The following is a 23,258-nucleotide window of genomic DNA, read 5'->3' on the forward strand; positions in this document are numbered from 1 at the left end:
GAACATTCCGCGGACTCTAGCTCAACCCTGAAACGTATTTGACACGAAGTTGAGAATTATACACGAAAACACGTCAAATGTAAGAGCTACTTAACCCGGGAATGGGCGTGCGGGGTTTATATCACCCTAAGCTTCTTCTTTATTTTATAAGAAATATGATAAGTATCAATTTAATTCTGTGGACCTATTTAAAAAAGAACACAACATAACTAAATCATTCCAATGTTACATTTCGCCGCGCGCCCTCTCCTGGGTTAACCGATAACTATATTACTTGAAGTCAGTGAAGTATCTAGGACAGAAATATGGGGGGACAAACCTGTGGGTCTGGGGAATCACAAAATTCTAAAGAGCTACCCTAAAAAAATTGATTTTTATCTAAGTTACGACTCCATTGGGGAGGAGCCTTCTGCCTCTGTATCCCACCCATTACATCCACCACTGTACGAATGCATCGTCGTTCTCCTTGTTACCCGCAGTGAGTACCCACGCGACCTCCTAATAACTATTTTTTAAACATAGTTCATATAAGACCCTTCAGTGTAACCCAAGCCAACCCATTTCCAAATATAGTATAATCCTAATCTAATGACATGAGTGAAATTTCACCTAAAAGTATTACCAAAACAAGTTTTCCAACCTTAAAAATGATCAATTTGGTTACAACGTGCTGCTTCATGATTACTATCAATTTTAAAGGAGGCATTATAGAGAACCCTCGTTTCAAAAACTTTACATCACGCATATGTTATCTTAAATAAGCGTTGCCAACATTGACACTATTCACGGAGGATAAAAAGCAAAGCTATGGAGATCAGAATGTGGATAATTCAGCCCCTATATTTTTATTTCTACCTATTTTAGCTATTTAAGCCGAACGAAATGCCATTTTAAATTACACTTTAAGTAGACAGCATTCATTCAATTGAACTGAGAAATTGTTGCTATCTCTGATAGTGCGAGGAAATCATGAGATCTTAAATCTCGCTACACTGGTGCCTATTTACAACCAGTCTATCACGTTCCCACGCTATTGAAAAATCCATCAAGTCAACCTTGCGTCAGGCACAATTTTGGAATTGCTGAGTTCAGGCGCGATGTGCCTGAAAGGCACAGATGTGGGAAATAATTGTTAGCTCTGAATTCTTTTCGGGTTTCCATCCGGGTGAGCACCATCTCCATCGCTGCCGACGTTTCGATAGAATCCTTTTCTATCGAAACGTCGGCAGAATCCTTTTCATCGGCCCTGATGACGATAGAAAAGGATTCTATCGAAACGTCGGCAGCGATGGAGATGGAGCTCACCCGGATGGAAACCCGAGAAGAATTCACCGCCATCATACGCCGGGAAAAAGTGAAATCTTACAATTGTTAGCTCTTATTTTAGCTCAGTGGTTCACCTTTCAATTTTAAAGCACCATTATTAGTGTAATCGAACACTTACATGATGCATTCCGTGCTATGCATAGAGCCTTAACATGCTGTCATACGGCTCTGCACCGAAACAGCGAGGTGCGATTTTTACGAGGTCTTAAGGCTATTTAGTATTATTACATGTAATGTATTTTAGCATGTGAATTCTGTAATATCAGTGTTTTTTATTTTGTTATCTTATTTACATAACAATGCCTTTATTTTGCTTTATTGTGCCATTATTTTGCTTAATTATGCTGAATTGGATTCCAACCTATTCCGAGGCTCTCTGTGAAGCTTATCAGTTAAAGAAGGTTTTAAATGGGCAGGTTACCGATCTGTCACACAACCCCCAACCTGGAGGACCAATGGGCTACACTTACAATGTTAGTCTTACCCTTCGGCCTGCCTGGCTTGGCTGGCCCTACAAGGAGCATACACTCCTGTCAGCATAGCTCTCCGGGTCATTGGGGCACTCAAACCTCTGCACCACGATAAGGTGGTAGCCCATGGAGAGGCCCTATGCCAAATGAAAGCATTCCAAAACAAGCAATGGTATATCAACCAATTGGCAAGAGAGGTATGGGAAGACCAAGAAAAATATGGTAATGTGGAGCTGGAACAGGTTTATAAATGGTCGAAAGTTAAAACAAAACATACCATTAGTTAAAACAAACCATTTCGTTATTTATGATCGGAGCACTTCGTGTTTTACATCATTCTTGTTAGCTTTTTAGTGCTTTACAAATATGCTATTATTTAGATTGAGATATTATGAGAAAGTAAAAAAAGTTAATAATTCTATTAGAGTTGCTGGTTGCCTTCGTCGGGGGGAGAAACGGGACGGGCGAACGGACCCGCCAGCTACCTCTGTCGGTCCCAAACAGTTTTTTTTTGTCGGTCCTTTCCTCCCCTCCTTTGCTCGCGGCTCAGGTACTACGCGGGCCCGTGCGCCAACTTACGGTATACAGACTATAGTCTCTTAGCTTCTTATACTGAAAAGAAGAAGAAGATGAATGATGCTGAATGATCCGCCACTGATCTGTCGACATGAATATAACAAGTTAATGGCTGCATCGAGCGCGTCTAAACAAACGAACTACTATAACACCACCACCGATCGAGCGTGTGTTAACAAAAGAGCTACTATAATCGTCAAGGATCTAAACCCCATAGTGGTGCGGAGAAATGGCAAAAAAAACTCCTGCTGTGCCTGACAGATCCATTGCGGCCGACGGAATGTTAATAGCGTGGTTTCATATAATTTTTTATGGCCTAAATCGAAAGGTTATTACTCCTGGAGTACGTATTTCACGCATTTAGATTTTTAAATGACGATATCTATTTTTCGCGATTAAATGAAAGGTGAAAATTTTCAAGCGCGCGAAAACGTAACGGCTAAGTATGAATGCCGGGAAAACTCCGTGTGACGTCGTTCTGGTTCCCGCTGCCGCAAGTGAGGTGACCTTGGGGCGAGGCTGTGAGCGCTGATACGACGCAGGATACTAGCAGGTAGCGGAGTACCCTGCTAGCTGGTAGCGCTTGACTTAAATAAGGATTATTAATACCTTATCAAACGAAGGAAACTTTCCGACCATAGCCAGTTTTAATAGGTGATTATTAATACATGTTTCCCAGAGCTCTGTGCCTCATGCGTGCATTGGTAATCTCAGACGATGTAAAACTCCTATCTACTCGTATAGAAACTAGGTCCCTGTGACGTCACGTGGAATGGCATCGCATGGGCGCCAATCTGGCCTTTTTCAAATGAGGATAAAATTGACCATTGCCATTCGTCTAAACCGGTATTTCTCAAACCAAATAATTTGTATTTTATGAATACACTAATGGTGGGTAACGAATCGCAATCAATGCATTTCGTTTTCTTTGATGAAGGACACTACCCTATTATTATTATTAATTCTCCCCTTTCTCCTCGCCGCAGTTCGAATCTCAGGACGTGTTGGTTCCGTGGCACCGTGCCCGGAGGCACCCGCTGCCAGCGTCTTCCACCTCGAGGCACCATCACCACCACCATCACCACTACCACCACCATCACCACCACCACCACAACTCACCCGACGGCGGAGGTGGAGGGTGTGCGGCGGGCGCGGGTGGCGGGTGCGGCAGCGGCGGGTGCAGCAGCGGCGGGTGCAGCAGCAGCGGAGGCGGGTGCGGTGGCTTGGCCCCGGCGGCTGCCGCCAGCACGCCCTCCATCGAGCAGGCCCCCAGCATCGCCTCTTCGGGGGCGGGGGCGCCAGCGGGGGCGGTGGCCACCACCACCACCTCCGAGGACGACAACCCGCCACCCCAGCCCCACTATCACGCGTACACGCAGACCTCAGACAGCGACTCCTGCCGCTCCACCGCCAGGTTCGTACTTGCTCGTTCTATCCATACCGAGTGTTTCAAAATTAAAAGCAGGGTTTTAGGGCTTTCTAATATTTACAACAGTTAACTTACAACTATAAATGATACATAAAATGAACTACTAGAGTGCCCAGAGGCTCCGAAATCTTAAATACATTATCACTGAGATAATTTGAAGAAGAAAGAAAATGAAATATTATGATATGACTAAAAATTTTACAGATTTCATGCGGAAGGTTTATCAATTAATGTCAATCTTAATTTTTTTAATATCATGCGTATATCAGAGAAATATACCTAATAGATATGGCATGGACGTTAGATATGCAAATATAGACAGATACTTACCAAATCTGTTAAATTCAAGTGATCTCATCTGAGATCACTGTTAGGTAATGTGTTGATGAAGCACACATAATTCGGGATGTATCCGCCAGGTACGTTAAAAGTTGAATCCATATTCCCTGACATTTCTTCGACTTTTCGGTGATAAAAATCTTTTTTATCTAATTTTTCCACTCTCAAATAATTTAGCCCTTAACAAGGCAGCTCGGGCTCATACAATACACAAAAAACAAAAAATGTATCACAATCAAACATGTAGTTATTTTTGATACTGGCAAATCTCAGACGAGTGATATTGATAAAAGTAAAGGTTGCTACTGTTTTGTTTTTGATGATGAGTCGTCGAATAGAGTTGAGTTGATTCTATTGCACTTAAGAAAGAAGAATAATATTTATATAGAGAGAAATCTTCCACATTAATTCTGGTTTTCATCAGTTATTCCAACCCATCATATTCAGGAATTACTCTTAGGTTTCCAAAAGGGATAGAGCCTCCAAAGTTTCGGCTCCCGACTTGATGGCCATATTCAGGGAAATGAATGAATTAACCCTTTCTAACCCAGAGCTGTGACTGGGAGAAATCAAATTTCAAGATTTTTCAATTTGAATACTTGAAAATTTTACACTCAATGATAATTATCCTGGCATCTAAATATTTCGTCTTAAAAATTTATACTAAAAAATAATATTTAGTTTAGGCATCTCCTAAATAGAGCCGAAAGTTTAAATATTTTTGATGTTGCTTAGAAGCAACATTGGGTTATAAAGGGTTAATGGGGAATAAATGTAGGATGAGACAAAGTCGAGGTGCGTTTTTTCCTTCTTTGGAAATTAAACGTTTCGCATGCTCCGTTCGTCTCTTTTCCAGGATGACGGAGAAGCCGTGCAACCCGGGCGAGTCGGCGCCGGCGAGCAACCCACACACCCACCCGTCCCACCCGACGAGGCGCCGCGGCCGCAGTCGGCACAAGGGCCGCTCCATCGACCCCGCGCGACTCAGCAGCTCCCAGAGCAGCTCCGACCTCTCCAGCCCCAACGAGACTTGCTACAGCTTCGTCCGCCGCGCACTTCAGGTACGTAGGATATGGTAACGAAATTAAGTCGCAACAGAAACGGCAGCCATGAGCAGAGAGGACGAATGGTAGGAAAAAGAGACGGAGATGCCGCCGCGATAAGGAGTCCGCCGACGCATCCGGCAATTAGAATGGGTGCAGAAGGGAAAAGATTGGAGAATACCGACGCCGTTATTTTTTTAAATCGTGCCAGGCTTGATTTTGTGCAAGTTCGCTATATCCAAGGTGAAGAACACAAATTGTAATTTTCACACTTTTTAATTCAACCTTCAATAACTGACCATGGTTTCAACACAAAGTAAATTTACTTTAATTTAATGTAAATTAAACTAAGTTACCTTGAAAATGACACAGTGTGTTGAAACCATTATCGATTGTTGAATTAAAAAGTGTGGAAATTACCAATTGAGTTCTTCATCATGGCCGTTATTTTTATTAGTCCTTCGAGTGCCAACCGATTTTCTAGGTACTTCTATGCTAAAAGTGCCGAAGCCTTTTTGCTCATTTTGCAGTAGGTTAGAAAAAATAGGCCTCAAGAACAAATAAAGGTATATATTCAAAAGACTTTAGGAAATCTTTATTATATGTGGTTTCACCTTTTTAATGTATTATTTGACGAATGTTTGAATGAGTGGATTTTTATAATTTAAAGAAAAAAGTTGGTGTTAAAATAAAATGAATTTTGTCCATTGAATGATTGGTGAACTATCAGTATCTAAGAGTGACATTGGCACTTCATGCGAGAGATAGGACTACGCGATAGCGCTCCCCGGCACTCTAAGGATTAATACCCATACCACACCCAATGTTAGCCTTTTACATCAGGGTTTTCAGCATGTTGACAATAACACGTGCGCGAAAAGCACGCCCTGGGTAGGGAAAATCTACCTAAAGTTTACATATACATCTACATATTATTCTGTAAGACCTATATAAGTGTTTGACGGTGGACCATTACTAACATGCACCAGAGGATTGAAATTTACTTTTAATCCCTATTTCTCAAAAATAAGATAAGTAATAGATAACTTAAGTAATAGATGTGAATTATAACAACTCGTCACGTACGCAACGTATGACACATAATCTACTATATCCTACCCTTGAAGGCAATCTACCTATGAAGGCAGAACAACCAAAACATGCTGTTAGAAAAAAATGCTTGTGAGTGCAGACTTCATCGATGCCTTTGCCACCATATTTTGTCAACTTTTCATTTAGCCTCAATGGAGAAAAACATCCGTGAAATTCCTTCCATGTTTCTATTTTCGCCTCACCTTCCAAAATATTTTTCTTTTGGCAGCCAAGTTATAATCACCATCACTGGTCAACAATCCTAGGATTGGTTTGACGCAGCTCTCCACTCAATTCTCCTAACAGCTAATCTTTTCACACCTACGTATTTCTTCTCTTTCACATCTCTCTTTACTTGTTCCCAAGTTATAATGTTACTCTAAATAAAGGGGCTCAATAACAGTATACGGTGATCAACTAAAACTGTGTCTTACCTGGTGATTACGTTATGAATGTATGAAAGGGATGAAAAGTGACACATATCATGCTGTAGTAAAAACTGCGACGTCTGGCAAGGTTGATACTTAACAGCTTTTTTTCGACAAAAGACACCTGGTAAATTGGATTCACGTGCCAGCCAAGGAGCACAGAGATGAGTGAACTGTCCAATCCAAACGCTTACTTTTTCTGGGCCCGAAATGAGCTGTCTGTCACTGCGGCAATGCATTTGATTCTAGATACCAAGAGGGAATGAAATGCGGATTTTTGTGCGGATACGAGGAAAAAATCAAAACAAGTGATAGTCGCTACATATGTTGCGGGGTTACGACGCATATGATACGGAATGTATGACTCAGTTTTTATGAGGGTTTGAGTGTTAAGGGGGATTGAGTGTATTAAAGTATAGCAAGTGACTTAGAAGCATGTGTCATTTCTGAAAACATTTACTTTTATTATAACCTTATGTCATGAAAGCTTCCATACTACCTCGATCCAGCCTTGCACTCAGGGAGAACGAATATAACATAAAATAATAAAAACAGCCCCCTACTATGAAAAGAAAAGAAGGAAAGAATTTTAAAAGAAACACTGTATCTCCCTGCACGAAAGTCTTACTTCCAGAATGTCCATAGGCCTAGAAACTTTTATTGCTCTACATGCGTCAAAGCAGTGGCGTAACTATGGGGGTGGGGTGGGATAGATCACCCCCAAAGCATCAGAGAAATAAATATATTAACTATTGTTTAATTTTGGAATATAATAACTGCACCTGCTTAAAGTTGAATTTTAAGTGCCAAAATTGTGTAAAATGTATTCCCAGCCATGTCATTTTTCAAAATTTTTTGTTTCCTTGGAAGGAGTAGGGTCGCCCTCAAGGCCTTCCATCCCCACCCAAAGCATATTGCTAATTACGCCACTGCGTCAATGATATGGATATCACAGTCGACAACATTTATCTCCAAATTGATGGATGAATCTATTTCCATAAGTTATTGTATACATAAATGAAAGTAACAGACAAGAGTAGGCTGTATGATTCTTATTGAGAGTCAAAAGAAAACAGGTACATACCGGGAATCTTGCGAAAGCTTACATTTGATTACGTTATATCCAGCTGAAAGGCTAGCATTGGTTTATCTGTAAGCGATAACACGGCCGTTTAAAACGCATTGTGCATTTTTGTTTTCATTCACGCGTTCTTACATTTAGACATAAATTCGTACGAGCTAATGTAATCTCAGAGTATGGCTGTACCATACTGTAAGATTACAAATTCAGACTTGACATCTGATAACATTCCATTCTCCTCTTTTTTTTTTTAAGTATGGCTGTGCCGAAGGCACGTAGCTTTAGCTGTATCGGTGAGTCAAACTCATCCCAAATAGCCAATTCACCAAAGGAAATTTAAAACAATAACGCATGTGAACCGTTGGCAGCGTAGCATGTTGCTTGTGTGAAGAAGGAAACTTAAAACTATTGGTATGAAAAATATTCACAAAATATGAGACATCAATCAATCAGTAGGGAGAAATCAATTTTAAGAAAATTAAAATTATTATTATATTACCTTTTGTTTATTTTTTATTGAATTCGCTGTTGCTAAATTCGTTGTATTCTCCATTTTTTATTATTTTCCCTCTTTTTTGACTTTCCGTAACGACATGAAGTAAAACTAGGTGTAATTAGACCTTAATGCATTTTTGTCGTCCCCGTAGAAGCTGGCCGGGGGCAAGAGGAGCGGCTCTTCCCAGCGTCCGTGGTTCCTCGAGACGTGGACGAGCTCCTGCGCCAAGGACGCGGTGGGCGCGGACCACACGCCCGACTTCCTCTCCACCATGGCGAACAGCGGGGCGGCCGCGTCGGGTGCGGCGGCAGCTGCGGCGGGAGGCGGGGCGGGTGCGAGGGTCGGGTGCGGCGAGGAGGAGGGCGAGAACGAGGAGGAAGAGGAGGAGGAAGAAGAGGAGGAGGAGGAAGAGGAGGAGGAAGGGTGCTGCTGCGGCGTGGGTGCGGAGCCGCACATAGAGGGCTGCTCGCGACACTGCTACGACTCCGACGAGGACATACAGGTGGGTATCATAAGATTTCGTTTATTCTTTTTTTTTTGATCCACTAAATGTCAGCAGCGAAGGTGCGTACATAAAATGTGTACCGGTGAGTCCAAACTCACCCCAACCAGCCAGTTTACAAAAAGAAGTTTTAAAATGGCCCATGTGTACCGTTGGCTGTGTTATGTGTTGCTAGCGTGAAAAAGGAAACTTAAAACTAATAGTTGAGAACAATTCGTTACCGGTACGGATATTATTACAATTGCTTTTATTTTCTCTTCGGCATTTTTATTATTATTATTATTTTTTAATCCACAATAGAAATAGCTATTGAGGAGCTTACCTTTTTTCCAATTACTGAATTGACAAAGGTAACTTGATAAAACAAATTTTTACCTTGACGAAATAAGGACAAATTTAAATATTAACCCATGATTAGATGAATGATAAGACATATGAAAGACACATAGACGCGTAATGAATGAAGGCAAAGTAATTTGTAAATCAATAAATGTCAGCAAAAGTTTTATTTTTTTTTTGCGAATTATCTTTACAAACTCGCAGGCCACCCGGCATTGCTCGGGAAGGATAGTAACCAGAGAAGTGTGAAACTTGTAACTTGGATTTCATGGAGTCATATGGAGTTTTTATGTTTTCACCGCGAATATTACAAAAAAAGATTCTCAAGTCGGCCTCTGAATGTGCTGTCACCCAACAAAAGTCGCCACTCGTATCACTTACGGACAAAGTGATCCGAGAATCACTAGGATAAAGTAGGGGTATTAACCGAAATTTATGCATATGATTCTGTGATCCATCAAATTAATTGCTTTTCACTGCTCTTCCACTCAATTACAAACATAATAATGCAAAGTATTGGAAAAAAGTGGATCGCATTGCACCCATCACAGCGCCGCGGGCATTTTTGAGAACCGATTAAAATGCGACCGAAGTGACAGCAGAAATCAGCCTTCCATAGAATGAAATTGGGGTTCCTCTGTGCAGTCCCCAGGGGTTGACATGTCCGAGTGAAAATCACAAAATAATTCCATAAGGCTTCGATTTCTACGATTAGAACGGTATTTTCCATTCGCAGCAAAAGCCTCTTTCAAGGGTCAAAAATTCCTACGAAAATACAATAAGTAATAAGATGCCTGCTACAATAAACGTATTACCCATAATATCCCTCCCTTGCATTGCTGAGATAAATAATAAAAAATATGCAAGTATGCAATATAAATATAGCCACTCAGTCTGCTCAATTACAACAAAATAATAGAGCAATAAATTCTGTTCTAATAAATTAGGTACAGAGTTAAACTAATATATGTGAAGTTTCATACTAAATACTTAACAGCTAACGAACTGGCTAAATAACTACGAAGATTTACATGCAAGTTCGCCCAGCTACAGCACTCGCCTAACACTAGTTTTCTATCAAGGTATTTGATAAAACATAACGTAAATAATTTATGCTCCACATTTTTTATTGAAGCAGTCACCATGGATTACCATCGGCATTGCAAAATTTGCCTCTTTACGTTTACTATGAGAATGAGTCTTCTTCACGCGCCTTCATGACGATAGAAAAAATATCTTGATAATTAATATGACCATCAGAGTCTAAATTTTAGATAAGGCATCATATTAGAAAGTTGAGTATGTTTGAAATGATATAGATACAGAATATTTTTACCATATTTAACTTGATTTTATGATTCTTATGCTTTATCGAAGGTTCCTGTTAATATTGTGGTTATTGAAAAAACTCTTTTTTTCCTCAGGACCTCCCTATAGAACTAAGGAGGTTAGAAGACGAAAACTCAGCCGCGCCAACCAACGCCAGGAGGAGACAGACTTTCGCCTGTGATGCGCCGTCTTCCTCCTCAACGACAGCGGCAGCGGTGGCCGCAGCAGCTGCAGCAGCCGTCACTGCCGCCCTGGGCCACAAGTCCAAGTCCTTGAGCGACATTCTATCCACAGGGTGCGCCTTTGGGGGTGTCCCCGGGGTCAGTAAAGACGAGATCTCCGCACAGTTACCCGTGCGGTCGAGGTCATCGACGTCCGACCTGGCTCCGCCAAACGCCAACGTGATCGTCTCCAACCCGCAGAAGACCAGCTCGTCCACACTCCTCCCTCCAATCATGAACCCGATGCCGCCCGTCCTTCCGATACAGAATGTGTCCATCGCTCCGAACCCGCCTCCACCTCCTCCCCTACCTCTGTCTTTGACCGTCCCCATGAACAAGACCTCGATCACGGCCTACACGTCGGATGCGCTTGGGAGCAACCCGAGTCTCATCTCCGTGGTCAAAGAGCACGTTCCCCCCAGTCTGCCGCCAAAGAATCCCATCACAATCCCTGGCGCAGTCAAGGTGGGCGGGTCCCCTTCGAAGCCTTGCCTCGTGAAGCAGAAGAGGTCACTCTGCGAGGACGACGGCGAGGTAGAGATGAACGTGGTGGTCGTGGTGGTGGAGGAAGGGAAGAACATCTACGAGGAGGACGAGGAAGAAGAGGAAGAGGACGGCGAGGAAGGCAGGAGGGATATGAGGGACCTGGTCAAGGCCCTGCCAGAGTTCAAGGTCAGGCGGGACCTCCAATTGGCCGCTCAGCTGGGAAACCGGAGATCAGTATTCAAGCAGAGCTCCATGAACGAGGAGCTGATGATGTCCACGGAACGGCAAAAGGAGAAGGAACGGGTCAGGCAGAACATCACGAAGCAGGCTTCACTCAACGAAGACCTCATTTACAGCAGGAGGGCTGGAAACAGCAAACTCGATTCTTTCTTTTCCGGACCGAGGTTTCAGCAATTACGGAACGGTCTGAGCCGACTGGCAGGCAGCGAAGCCGTGAAGAGCAAGGCCGCGGCTGGCGGGGCATCGCTCAAGAACGGTTTCGTGCGAATGCTACAGGGTTGGAGGGGAGAGACGCCGCAGGAGAGCGCCGGGGGCAGGCCCCCACCGCAGCCCCCTCCTCCGCCACCTCAACCGCCCCCGTCCTCCGTCGCCAACAACAACGCCTGCTCCCCACTCCCGGCGACACCGCCCCCACCTCACACCCCCACGGACAAGAAGCACCCCTCGCAAGACCCCGATGGCGCGGGGAAGGAGAGGCGGCACTCCAGGGAAGAAGGCTCCGACTCCTCCAAAGACAGCTCCCTGCAGAGCGACACGAGCGTGGACTCCGAAGACAGCTTTGCGTCCGTCATTTTCGTGCCAAAGCCGGACGGGACGAACCAAGGGAACGCGGCGGGGACCAGCAACAACTCGCCAACGCAGAGGTCGCCGCTGCAAAAGTCGCCGCCTCAGAGGTCCCCTCTGCAGAAGTCACCCCCACAACGATCGCCACTCCAGAAGTCTCCGCCTCAGAGGTCGCCTATCCACAAATCGCCGCCACAGGTCATGTCACCACCTCAGCGGTCACCGCCGCTAAAGACACCGCCTCCGGAGAACGGTAGGCCCAAGGCAAACATCTCGCCGCCGTTGAGAGTAGACGTACTGGCGCCCGTCCCTTCCATCCGGGTGAAGGCGGAGAAACCAGATGTGCGGCCGTTGGAAGAGGAGGAGGAACAGGCTCCGGAAAGCAAGGATCCAGCATTGCCTCCGGAAAGGTGAGTTTTAACTCAAATAGGAAATTATATAAAATAAAAATTCACACTAAACTCACTGATTGAAAATAAACACTTTGTAATGAGAGAAAAGGATTAAATTAGCAGGAACGCAAGCATTCATGAAGGATTGGAGGCTTTCCCTGTGGATGCTGTGCAGAAAACTTTCTCGGATTTTCAACCGCGTCAATGGAGCGGAGGGAGCGCACATTCTTTTGTAGCGGTCGTGAAGTAAACTTTTCCATTTGGTACACTACGTGCTCATAAAAACTTGTCATTTCACTGGTAAGTTGTAAGGTATTTCACTGGACAATTTCAGAGTACCATTAACTTGAAAACGACTCAGCTATGATCATTGCGAGAAGTGAGGTTGCTGAAATATTACACAAGCAGAAAAGTTACATGTTAAAATATACTCAGATCATACAAATCGATAATACTGCTGACCTGTGCAATTGGGAATGTTTCCTCCTCTGTTGTGTGTGAAAATACTTTAGAGGAGTCTTTTAATAGCATTCTAATAAAGGGAAAAGATATTTTCGTACATTGCAGTATTGCCTCACCTCCATAAAAATTATTCTCAATACTGTGAAGTCAAGCCAGGTAAAGTAGTGCAAGTAATCCAGCCAGTAAGTGGTACAACGCTCAATGGCACCAGCCATGATAGACATTACTGCACATTATTTTCTGCCACTAAGTGTTGAAGGAGTTATAGGTATTGCACTTTGGAAGTAAAATGAAGGCAATGAACATATATGAAATACTTGATACGGGATTATGCGTACGAAATACGATCTGCATACTATTATGCTTATTTCATAGCCTTCTCAAGCAGTATTCTCTCTCCTCATCGTCTACGAAAGGATTCATTGAGGAGAATCATGTGCCGATAACTTAAATTCCTATATCACTCCATACAGTATATATTTATCATAGAATTTTTTTTGCAAATGGAAATCCATTAATTTCTTTATGCTTAAGTTGGCCAGGCGCTTGATTAATCCAGCGACCAGTTCCAAAATTTTCGATACTCGCTCATTTTTATTAGACTCATCATCATCTTGTTTCCAAGCGCGGTTTGCTCAACTATTATTGCCGATGGCCCATGGTATTGTTCTTCATGTTCTCTCAACTCCTTCCTCGTTTCCCACTCTCGCCAGAGAGAAGCGCACCTCGGACGTGAAGCACAAGGAGACAATACGAAGGATCCAGGAGCTCTTGCGGCAGCGGGGAGTGGTGGTCCCTGGATTCGGCGGCAGCACCACCAGCAAAGACGGGGGTCGTGCCTTCCCCTTAGTCCGACGGGCGTCCGCCCTGCCCCTGCTGAGCGGAGGCAGGCCTCTAGAGCCCCTGGCTCGACCTCTGCCGCGACTGCTCAGCCTCGAACTCTTCAATCCTGAGACTGACGACCTGGACTCCGATTCCAGCGGCGTCTCCTCACCCGACTCGGTGGGTAGCGTCATCAGCGTACTAAACGATGAAGCGCCGTCGCTGACGGATCCCTTGGCGCCGGTCGAGGGTGCAGAGGCTTCGGCGACGATAGGCCCCGCAGATATGGAAGCCCAGACCTCAGGTGAGTCTCTTGCGAGCAACTACTTTCACAGCATAGTTTACGAATCCTTTTATCAAAATTTTTACGCTAGATTTTTTCTGCTAGGTTACGGCATTATTAACAGTTTCTTTGTCAATTGCCATGTCACTTCTAAAATTTTGGCCCTAGAGTATTCCACTCTATTTACCATCTGCCTCTAAAACAAAAAAATAAGTATTGTTTCCCTGTTAAGAGTAGTATCAAATACCCAAAATTATCAGTCCCTGTTACGTATAACGGATTGGTATTATTTTTCTATTTCATTGAATAAATTATAATACCGTTTCGTATTCATTCAGAACAATCAAATGTATTATTCAAACGTGCAATTCCTAATCATAGTATTACATGATTCCATCTTCCTCATTCCAGACGCACAAAAGGATCATTCGGATTCGGAGGACAGACTCTCCTCGTCCGGGTCCTCGTCACGTGAGCCGAAACAGCAGTATTATTCGGCGGGCGCCGGTCGCTCGCCGGAAAAGACCAGTCTTCCACCCGCGGAGGTCAGTCTTCCCGCCAGCACCGCAGATGTAAGCCCAGCGACTGCCACCACCACTTCCCCCGCGGCATCCTCCGCTTCGTCTACGACCCAAGCGCCGCAGTCCATACTCTCGACTTCCGAGATGGCATCGGCGGCCGTTTCGGCGTGTGCAGCCACGGCTGCCGAGAGGCTCTTCCTCGAGGCCACCGCCACGGAAGTCCGGGTGGAGGTCGCCGGTGAACCGGACTTCGCCTCCGCCGACGGAGGCCTCCTGGATGCGACCCGGCCCCTGCCCGAACGGCCCTCGCCGTCCTCCAGCCTCCTGGAGGCCGCCGCAGACGTCGCCAGCTCTTTGGAGGGAGCCGTGGACGCCGTCATTCAGTCCAGCCCCAGAGCCCGCCGACGTACATTGGTCCTACCGGACAATCCTATGGAAGTGGTTGACCTATGGAGTCCAATCAAGTTCTCGCCTCCTGGGGCTTGCAAAGAGGCGGCGGTTATAAAGCCACCGGAGACGATCGAAGTAACTCAGCCATCAGAGATTACTACTTTACCGGTCGAAACGCCTTCAATCGTCAAGGTGGAAAAGCATGAGGAGACCACGACGAGCGAAACCAACGCGTCGACCCAGGTGAGAATTGCTAAGGAGTAATGAGGTGTTTATTTAAGTAAATACACAAATTATATACAAATACACATGCATCTTAGTAAAACGTGGTGGACTACCCCAAGTAATCATTCGGGCTACATTGGAAAACGGGATTATAGAGACGTATTCCCTAAGGGCATGTGTGGCAATATGGCCATCACCAAAATCTTAAAAGAAACATTCTCCGGTATTTAGAGGTACAGCTAGTCACGCAAGTGGTAGGTACATTTCAAGCGTCAACGAAGTATAAAAATTTACTCCCATGTTATTTGAAAATCTTTATTTTATTCTTCGTGTATTACACTGTCTATGCCGTTTCTCTGTCGAAAATCTTAGCTATGAATAAATGAAATGAGTCAAGAATATTCTTTTGCTAATATGGTTTGAGAGCAAAATTTAAAGAAAAAAGATTTGAAATTAACATATGGTTAACAGCTTTAATCATATTATAACTGCATTAATTGCTTGAAGACTGAGACTAATATTCCTCACTTAAAATTTCAAATGCTTTCTAAACATTCTTCTACCAGAACGTGAAAAGTATAGAATACAATCCAGAAAGACACAGATGAAGCTGATAATCTGGAGATATTTTTTCTCTTCACAGTTTACGCAATAATTAACAATCAAGGTCAAATTTCTAACAATTCATGCATATGCATGATATTTAAAAGCCACAATTTTTGCTATAAAAATTAAGAATTAATTAGTTTAAAATGGCCAAAAATATATTTGTAGGTTCAGAATATGTCATATTGAAACAAAATTAACTGATTTCAACACAATAAATGGTAGAGATTATTTTAATGACTGAACGCAAGGTTTTAATTTAGGTAAAATGAGATACAGAATGTACTTGGAACTTTTTTTTGTTAAAATCCCTTGATTGGGATGCTTTCAGTCCCTTGTCTCCAAACTTGAGCTTCATGACAACTTTTCTCACAATATTTTCTTTTCTTAAATTTAAATTGATACCACTTATTGATCTATTAATCCAACAATTGTACATTTGTATATCACAATCCTCTTGCCTTACCTTAGATCTCTTCTAGTGCCTTAAAATAGCTCAACCACTCCTACCGATTCTTTATCACCTCCCTCAATAGTTTTTCTGTCCTTATCCTAGAAGCATAAAATTTCCTCGTTCCTGCCTTTCTCTGTTCATCCCACATACTCCTTCTACGGACATATTTCGATCGCTAACAGCCTCTTCTCGTCCTGAAGGCCCATGTTTTCTCGTCACAAAATGATTAACTGTGCAATGAATATTACCACCACACCAATGCCTTGTCCATTACCAGTCTGTACCTTAACTTTTAAGTTTTCTCTGCTTACTACAATGTTATCCATCTTTTGATGAATCAAAGACAGTTAATTTAAACTCTTACCTAATATTCCCCAAGCGTAAGTGGGGCATCATAAATCAGCAGTGACTTAATTGAATCGTCAAGTAGTGGTTTCTCCCTTTCCTAAAATAATGCAATAAGTTATGATTTCAAGGAATTCGGGATGATTTTAAGTTAAAAAAAATAGAACTTGCAAAATTAAAATGAATATCAAAACAGATAATCACTGAGAAACAGAGATACAATATATTCAGCGTCAATTGAGGACACAAAAAAGCCAAGGAGTGCAAGTGCAATTTAATAATTATGGAGGTTCGTAAGATGATGGTTGGTAGGGTACACAACATTGTTGTTGCAAAGGGATACAGTGACTCACCGATAAGTATACATATGTAGATTCAGTGATTCACTGGTATGCCTTGGACACAGCAATAAGGTATACCTCACCAACCATTATCCGCACTTATCCCCAGAATATAAATTACACTTGTACCCTTTGGCTTCTAGGGTCCTCAATGAAGCAATCATATAGCTATATTTTGATTGCGCATGGCTATGAGCACCTAATGCACGGAGAGTGGTAAATCAAATTTCTATTTATCCATAAGGATAATTTCGAATGGTTATTTGTTCTAAGTGACGTTCATACGATGATGTAATCCGCCCTTTTCAGGCGCAGGATTCGTGGAACGAGGAATGCAGGCAACACCTTACGGAGTTCGCAGAGGAGCTCAGCGCCGGTCTGCTCCAGGAGATCGAGCGCTACTCGGAGAGATGCAACCGGGAAGCCCACCGAATCCCAAAGAGGGAATCCGACGACGAGCCGTGGTCATGGCGTGCCAGCCGATCAGAGTCCCGTCTCTCCAGCCCTAGCAACGTGACCAGCCGCGCTGCGTGGGAGAAGGAGGCCACCGGAGGCTCCCCGACAGCTTTGCCGCACGTTAGTGTCCCTGCACCGCCGCCGCAACCCGGCCTCCTAGGTGACCGGCACCAGCTGACGGGGAGGCGACCAGAAGCCGGTTCAAGACTCAGCCTCACCACTTCACTCAGCAGGTCGCGGCTTATAGACGAAGAGGACTTCCCCGCCCTGGGCTGCGGCAGGCTCCAGCAGGCTAGGGCGCGGAGGACTGAGTCGTACCCGCGAAGCCTGAGCGAGAGCGTCCACCACCACGGGGCACGCAGGTTTGACCCCGCGACGGAACCATACCCCCGAAATCTCAGCGAGAGACTAGGGGGCTCTGCGGATCCGTTCCTGCAGAGGGGCAACCACCGCGTGGGAGGTCTCCTGCATGAGAGGAACGAGAGCCATGTCGTCAGTAGCAGTAGCGGGAGCAGTGGGGGTAGCAGCCGGAGTCTTCCGGCCAGAGGCGGTGCCTTCACTCCGGAAGAGATGCCGTTCCCAGTGACCGAGTCGGTGAACGCACCGATCCGGGAGGGCGGCGGAATCAGCGAGGACTCCGGAGTCGGGGCTGACTCGTCTCTGGGCGACGGGACCAACACCGCCTCCTCCGAGTCCGCCAGGAGCATTTCGAACGAGTGCATCGTGAAGAAGTGCTGTCCGGAGGGCAAGTGTGAGACCAAGGAGGAGGTCCCTCCGGAGCAGACGTCGAAGGTAGTCGAGGATCGGGTTCCGGGAGCGGGACACGGTGATGCGGGTGAGCCCGGAGTAGTCCACGGTGTGGAGGGCCGCTTCGGAGGTCTCAGGCCCGGCTCGATCGAGAAAGGTTCGTCGGAGGAGTCGAGGGAATCCGAGGTGAACGCCAGCGCTTCTTCGACGGAGGACGAGCCAACCCCGGCCTCGGTCCGCTGGTGGTCAGGACTTAGCGCGGACGCCAGTGGGAGCCTGCTTGGCATGATGCAGGCGGGTGCGGGGTCGAGAAGGGGCATGGTGCGGCAGGCAGCCACGTGGGGAGACGAGCCCCACGCCACCCTGCCGAGCCAGGTGCAGGCCCAAAATCCTCAGACACAAACCCCGACGAGGACAGCGGGCGGACAGGGCGGGGCAGTTCCGTCGCAGCAAGTTGCCAGGGACTGTCCAATGACGAAGACGGCGAGCCTCGAAACGTCGCTGAGCGGGTCCACGTCCCAGGAGTCCCTCAGGTCCGACGGAGGCGGAGCCGGTGGCGGCGGTTCCATAACGTTCCATCGATACTACCACGTGTTCCGTGAGGGAGAACTCGACCAGTTGATAGAACGATACGTGGAGAACCTCCACATAATCTCGTCTTACTACGACCACGCGAACTGGTGTGTGATCGCAGAAAAGGTGCAGGTGTGGACCATCTGACTGTGTTTAGTAGTGGAACGAGAGCCTAAGATGTTTTTTTAAATCATCTAGCGATGGGGATCTTGTGAGGTGTTTACCTGCTCTACTCGGCAAGGTGGCATTTTGATTCCCTCAACTTGAGAAAAAGAAACCACACACGTTACCCATTACTCACTCATCTATATTAACAGCCTAGCATCTGGTGTAGTTTTAAAGTCTTAGCTACAATTTAGTTGCCGAGACGTAACATATATAATAGTGGAAATTTTAATAAGAAATCCAATATGCAAAAGATATTGTGATTCATAATCTCATGAATAACTTTTTGTTATACAAAAGTCGATACAGAAATCACGAGAGGGCTTCATGGACCTGATGTTGTTTCTTTTCTCTATTTCGTAAACATAGATGTGCCCCTTTAAGTATATTGTTCTGTGGCATTAACTTTGAAAACTTATGATTATATTGTCATCCCTATACTCTTATTTGAGAAATAAGGAAACTAGTGTTCATGATCTCTTTCAAATGCTCTTCTGTTCAAAGGGGAGCTGGGTCTTGGATAGGAAGGACAACAACACCAGGTACTCAAGTTCAATAGAATAGATTGATAGATCTGTAGGATGTATAAATAAATTGAAGACTCTATGATAGCCTCTTACCACTATAGTGAGCATTGGTGTGTACTAGTCAAATTTCCTTAATTATAACGCCGACCTACAGAACCAACACCACCGTAGGGACGTATTCCTTTAGAGAATAAAGCAGTTTATAAAATAATTGCTCTTGGATGTGGGTTAAACTGAGAAAAGTTCTACTTTAAGATATATTTTTGTAAGCAATTTTTGACAAAGAGTCTCCAAAGGTGAAATTTCCTCTTGCAATCCCGCTTATAAGTTAAAAAATTGATTTTTTCCCATGCTGTATCTTGCAGCAACACAATGCGCACCCATCCATAATATGTTTCACACACACGCTACTCTTCAATTGAGTTCGTAGGAGCGAAGCAAATGAGTACTTACATCGAAATCCAAAAGAGTACGAGGCACGAAACTGCAAAAATACGCATTCTAATGTGTTCATCTGGCGTACCACACAAAAATTTGATAAAAAATTAGAATGACAAAGAATCGCTGCTTCCTTGAAAGTAAGAAATAAATTACTTTTATGCATGAACAATGGCTTTAAAAGTTTTGATAAATTTTGCAACCCCTAAAAATGTCACTCTACAGCTTCATGCGGAATAACTTCAAATCGACAGGAGTGAGACGTTTGTTCACCTTGAGTCAGAAAAAAATTAAGCTTAAAAATTCCTCGCCACGGAATTCATCTGATTATCTCAATAAACAAACTTAGACCATGATAAATATCTGTTACTGCCCATCGGTTTACAGACAAAGCGATCGAGGCCGTATCCTTCATAGTTGTTGGGGCTGGTTGAAAATTGGCATCATCTTCAACTTTGGCATACCGTGATTAAGTTCAGCACACTACTCGCCCAAACAGTAAAAAAAAACGAATCCACCATTTTTGTGGAAAATTCATAAGTTTTCACTTCAAGTATTCATAACATTTTTTTGCTATTAATTTTAGTGCCGGTACTTAACAGTAACAAATGAGTAATATGCCACCGCGGGAACTGAAATGGATCAGCTTCTATCGTAAACTGCGAGATTAAAAACACCTCAATTATTAAGATCCATTAAGTATAGCTGTACGACATAAATAGGAGCTAGTGGAAATGGTGGATTGTATTAATTATGACCACTGATGAATTAGTATTGATGAGTCCTAAAATATTGACTAATATCAAACGTCAGCAGCCAAAAGAGATGAATGAAAATTTCAGACGAATTTGCCATTTCACGCAAAAAATTATGTCGATAGAATTACTTCATCTACTTTTAAATTCGGTTTGGGAAGCTTAATGGGTATACATCTGAAGATAAATTGACGCATCAGCTGGCTCGAAAGTGGCTTGATGAGGTATGCAATTTGGTTACCGATTTTGTTTGCCAAGAAATATTGCGTAGACTGATCAAATAAATCCCCAATTCTTTAATTCGCCGAACGAACACCATCTTTTGCACTTCGACGGTAAATTGATGCCAATTTAAAATGGGCTTCAATAGCAGTCGCACTGCTAGCAAATACGAAAACGTGACATACAAAGCTGTCCATTTGAATTGTCTGCCTTAGATAACAGAACCCATATTTTTTGCTAACAGTCCCACGCATGTGCTTGAGATTCATGCCACCACGCTGTCCCAATATCATGTAGGAAGTATAATTATCACTCTATAAGCCCATCGTGAGGTGGATGAAACGCATTCCTCGAAGTCATATAGTTGCTTCTTACGTTGGTTAATTCTCAGTTGAGAAGAGGGATAATTATCAAAGACATAGATGATCAGATTTCAACTTAATTAAGACCAAATACATTTCCTATATTTGTAGCTTATTTAACCATTTAAATCCTCCAAACTCCCTTTAACTAAGTTTTGCGTGTTAAATGGATGCTTTTCTTCAAATTAAGGCATGATTCAACAAAGAGAGCATATGAAGGAAATATTATCGGAACTGGACCGCTAAATTCTAACCGAAAGGGCAATTCAAATTAGGAAACTCGATAAAAATTGTCCCCTTGAATCAGCTACTTGTCGACGTTACCCTCTTTAATTGTTTCACGTTTCTTTTATACCCGCTTTAAACTTTTCGCAGGATTAACAGAGTCAGAAATAATGTGAGACAACAGTTGAATAGGAAACAACAGTTTTCCATGGGATTTTTAAAAGAAAACATGAATATATATATACATATATACGATTGCACATCAATATTATTTTTTCTGCCAAAGCCAAAAAATGTATAGGGCACAGCAAAACATCCCTCTCAATATCCAGCTATTTTTAAGGGGTAAGAATGCAGTGCATTTCAGTTGTGAATAAATGCCAGAAACTTAATCACTGAGAAGAGGGCAAGAAAATATGGGACCATAGAACTGATGAGTGAGTCCTCATATATACTTAGGTGGAGGAAGTATGGTTTCAGTTCAACTCCGATGCATGCTGTTAGAGAACAAAAAAAAGAAAAAATGACGGTTCAGGAGTTAAAGTCTCTTCTGCTACTCTTACTAAATTGACAGCCGATCCTACATTCACAAAAAATATGCCTTTTGCGATTCATAGAAAATGTAGTCCTTCGGTCTAGATTAGAGATTCCAGCCATGGTGAACGGAGCCATGAAAAATAAAAACATGAACGTATCCCGGAAAAAAATATGAAAGAAAATTAAAGCGGGTAGCAAAGCTTCGAGAGGGTTACAAATACACATCAAAATTTGGCTGTTTACCGAATAGTTAACATACACAAGGTGCTACATTATTCAAAGCTTCCTTAAAAAGTTCTGACGTACGTATGTAAGAAATATATAGTGATTCTAGGGTCTTTTTCATGACATGTGACATCACTTTTCTATTTGGTTGTATTCATAAAATACAAGTACTAATTCAGACCAAAGTAAAATAACAAATTATATAAACTATGGAATTTACTTTACATTGTTCAAACAAGTCATTCATTTGCTTTGCATGTATGCCGCAGAAAAGGTACCTTACTGCTGCTTCCCTCAAGATGTTCCACAATTTTATAATGTACATAACTATAAATAAAAATTCCTTATAAATATATATAAATAAAATATATATATACATACGAGACCAGTAATTGTTGAAAAATCGTGTTGTTTAATCGCATCATGTTTTCTGTTGTTATCTTGTTTCATTAATAAACTTTGTGCCTCTCTTGACTCGGTACTCAAGAATTTTGATATTTATGTCTCATTACGAATTTAAATCAATTTCCATTGTACTCAGATGAGTTATATACTCATAAAAATAAGCAAATATAAAAAGCAAGATATTCCACTCAAGAAATGAAATGTTGTGTTCAATAAAAAACTTAAAATTATTACCACCCTGCATTTTTTGTTGATCATTTGTGGTTGCCTTTTGGCGAATACGTCGATGCTATTTGTTAATTTTGTAGAATTTAGCTCCCTCTTTGGCTAAAAAAACTAAAACAATGTTTATAAAATTATGTTCCACATCAATGTGTAATTGAAAATACATAAAGATATGATGCCTTGGTGAACAGAGATCGGAGTGCATGTAACCCTCAGAGGAAGGAGGAAAAACCCCCATTGGGTCAAAATTAATCAATTAAAAATTTACTCCCTTGGTTCTTGTTGAAACTTCATTAGAAATACAGATAAAAGTAATCCACTGTGGTGCCAAAATACGCCAAGTAAAATGCACAAAAAGATATGATTCAATTCAAATTGCAATTCTGCAACCAGTAATTTAGCTATTCCGCCCACGCTTTTCAACTGCGCAATTCTTCTATGTATGTGCGGTATCTCAGTTCGAGAGGTAAAAGCACGTAGTAAACCCCATATACGTTTATTCAAGTGATTTGCAGATATGAAACTGACATTTTACCCTCCTCAACCGCAGAGTAATTCGAGCGAACTGCGATTAAATGAGCAAGCGTGTTGCGC

At 43.1% G+C, this 23,258-nt stretch overlaps 1 protein-coding gene across 1 annotated transcript in view; it reads left to right on the forward strand.

Annotated features, from left to right (window-relative positions):
• LOC124162967 overlaps window positions 1-22,669 on the forward strand; it is a 29,986-nt gene extending 7,317 nt beyond the window's left edge. Inside the window, exons 3-10 of the mRNA XM_046539748.1 lie at window positions 3,359-3,786; window positions 5,075-5,201; window positions 8,432-8,625; window positions 8,683-8,782; window positions 10,546-12,371; window positions 13,529-13,941; window positions 14,332-15,074; window positions 17,112-22,669. Coding sequence (XP_046395704.1) covers window positions 3,359-3,786; window positions 5,075-5,201; window positions 8,432-8,625; window positions 8,683-8,782; window positions 10,546-12,371; window positions 13,529-13,941; window positions 14,332-15,074; window positions 17,112-18,725 — 5,445 coding nt within the window. The 3' untranslated portion in view covers window positions 18,726-22,669. The remainder of the gene's footprint in view (window positions 1-3,358; window positions 3,787-5,074; window positions 5,202-8,431; window positions 8,626-8,682; window positions 8,783-10,545; window positions 12,372-13,528; window positions 13,942-14,331; window positions 15,075-17,111) is intronic.
• The last annotated feature ends 589 nt before the right edge of the window (window positions 22,670-23,258 follow it).

Source organism: Ischnura elegans, chromosome 7 (genome assembly GCF_921293095.1).
Source record: "Ischnura elegans chromosome 7, ioIscEleg1.1, whole genome shotgun sequence".
NCBI lineage: Eukaryota > Metazoa > Arthropoda > Insecta > Odonata > Coenagrionidae > Ischnura > Ischnura elegans.